Source organism: Austrofundulus limnaeus, unplaced genomic scaffold, assembly GCF_001266775.1.
Source record: "Austrofundulus limnaeus strain Quisiro unplaced genomic scaffold, Austrofundulus_limnaeus-1.0 Scaffold15, whole genome shotgun sequence".
In the NCBI taxonomy this organism is placed as follows: Eukaryota; Metazoa; Chordata; class Actinopteri; order Cyprinodontiformes; family Rivulidae; genus Austrofundulus; species Austrofundulus limnaeus.
In genome coordinates, this window is record NW_013952417.1 from 4,162,415 (window position 1) to 4,163,626 (window position 1,212).

The 1,212-nt window shown below is 39.8% G+C and overlaps 1 protein-coding gene across 4 annotated transcripts in view; it reads left to right on the forward strand.

Annotated features, from left to right (window-relative positions):
• The window catches only part of firrm (fignl1 interacting regulator of recombination and mitosis), a 17,203-nt gene that overhangs the window by 2,297 nt on the left and 13,694 nt on the right, over positions 1-1,212 (forward strand). For all 4 annotated transcript variants that reach the window (XM_014002958.1, XM_014002960.1, XM_014002959.1 and 1 more), the window contains 3 exons: positions 236-340; positions 456-596; positions 826-988. In XM_014002958.1, coding sequence (XP_013858412.1) covers positions 236-340; positions 456-596; positions 826-988 — 409 coding nt within the window. The remainder of the gene's footprint in view (positions 1-235; positions 341-455; positions 597-825; positions 989-1,212) is intronic.

Genomic DNA, 1,212 nt, shown 5'->3' on the forward strand with positions numbered 1-1,212 from the left:
GTAAGAGGCTGAACAACATAAAAATGAACGGCTGGCAGGAAAGTTGACATTTTAAACCTTAATTAAAAATCGATACAGTATCGGGAAATGAAATATCGCGATATTTCAGTGTATCGATATTTTCTTACACTCCTATTGTTTACTGTAGAACCTTTTGAAAAGTACTTGTTTACAGTAGGACCTTTTGAAAAGTACTTGTTTACTGTAAAAATCTTTGTGACACAAATGTCTGCAGGCGGTGACAGTGTTTAACAGCATGATGAAAGAAATCATGGATCAAGTTGGTGGGCTTTCAAGTCAAAACACTGAAGTGTGTGATTTGCTGAGGAACCTTCTACAGGTATGAATAAAACTTATGCTGATAGAAGATTTTACACAAACACAATGTATTTAGTAGGCTGTTTATTTTCCGTCTTCTCTCTTGGATGATATTAAGACTTTGTTTTTGTTTTCAGGGCATGATGCAGGTAATCGATGCACTTTCTGCTTGTGTGCGTCATGTTGGCTCATTTGAAGAAGCCCCAGACTTGGATGCTATTCGCTCTTTACCCACTTGTATCCTGAGTGTCCTGAGGGAAACATTTCAACACTGCAAGGTTTGTTTGCTCCAGATAATGTGAAAGAAATTGTCATGCCAAAATTTTAAGTACTTTTTTCCACGCACTTTCAGCTTTACTGTGGATTAATTTCTTTGTTTTTCCTTGAGTTTTTAGAAGCTAAAGGAAAACGCTTCTTTGACTTCAGTTCACCAAAATGTTTAGTTCAACAAAGAGATGTAAAACCAGCTACAATTGGAGTGYTCATGTTTTGCTTTGTTGTCTGCAGGATAGTGAGGTGGTGTACTGTGGCCGTCTGTCCCTGGTGGCAGACCTGCTGCAAGGTCTCTTCAAGGAGGCCTATTCCCTTCACAAGGGTCTGTTGGAGCTCCTGGACAGAATTTCTTTGGACAGTAGTGCATCAGAGGAGGTCGTCTCTGATGTTGTTACAGGTATGCTGATCTTATGTCTGCATTTATCTTTTTGTCTTTCTGAGTTTGTTGCACAGAGACCAACTTGGTTTGAAACACCAAAGATTAAAGAGTTGGTCGGAGATTTCAGAAGGAAGAAAACGGGACGTTCTACACCAGTTCACTAGAGCAATGAGTCCCAAACTGTTTCTGCTGGGACCCCATTTATTTTACACACACACACACACACACACACACACACACAC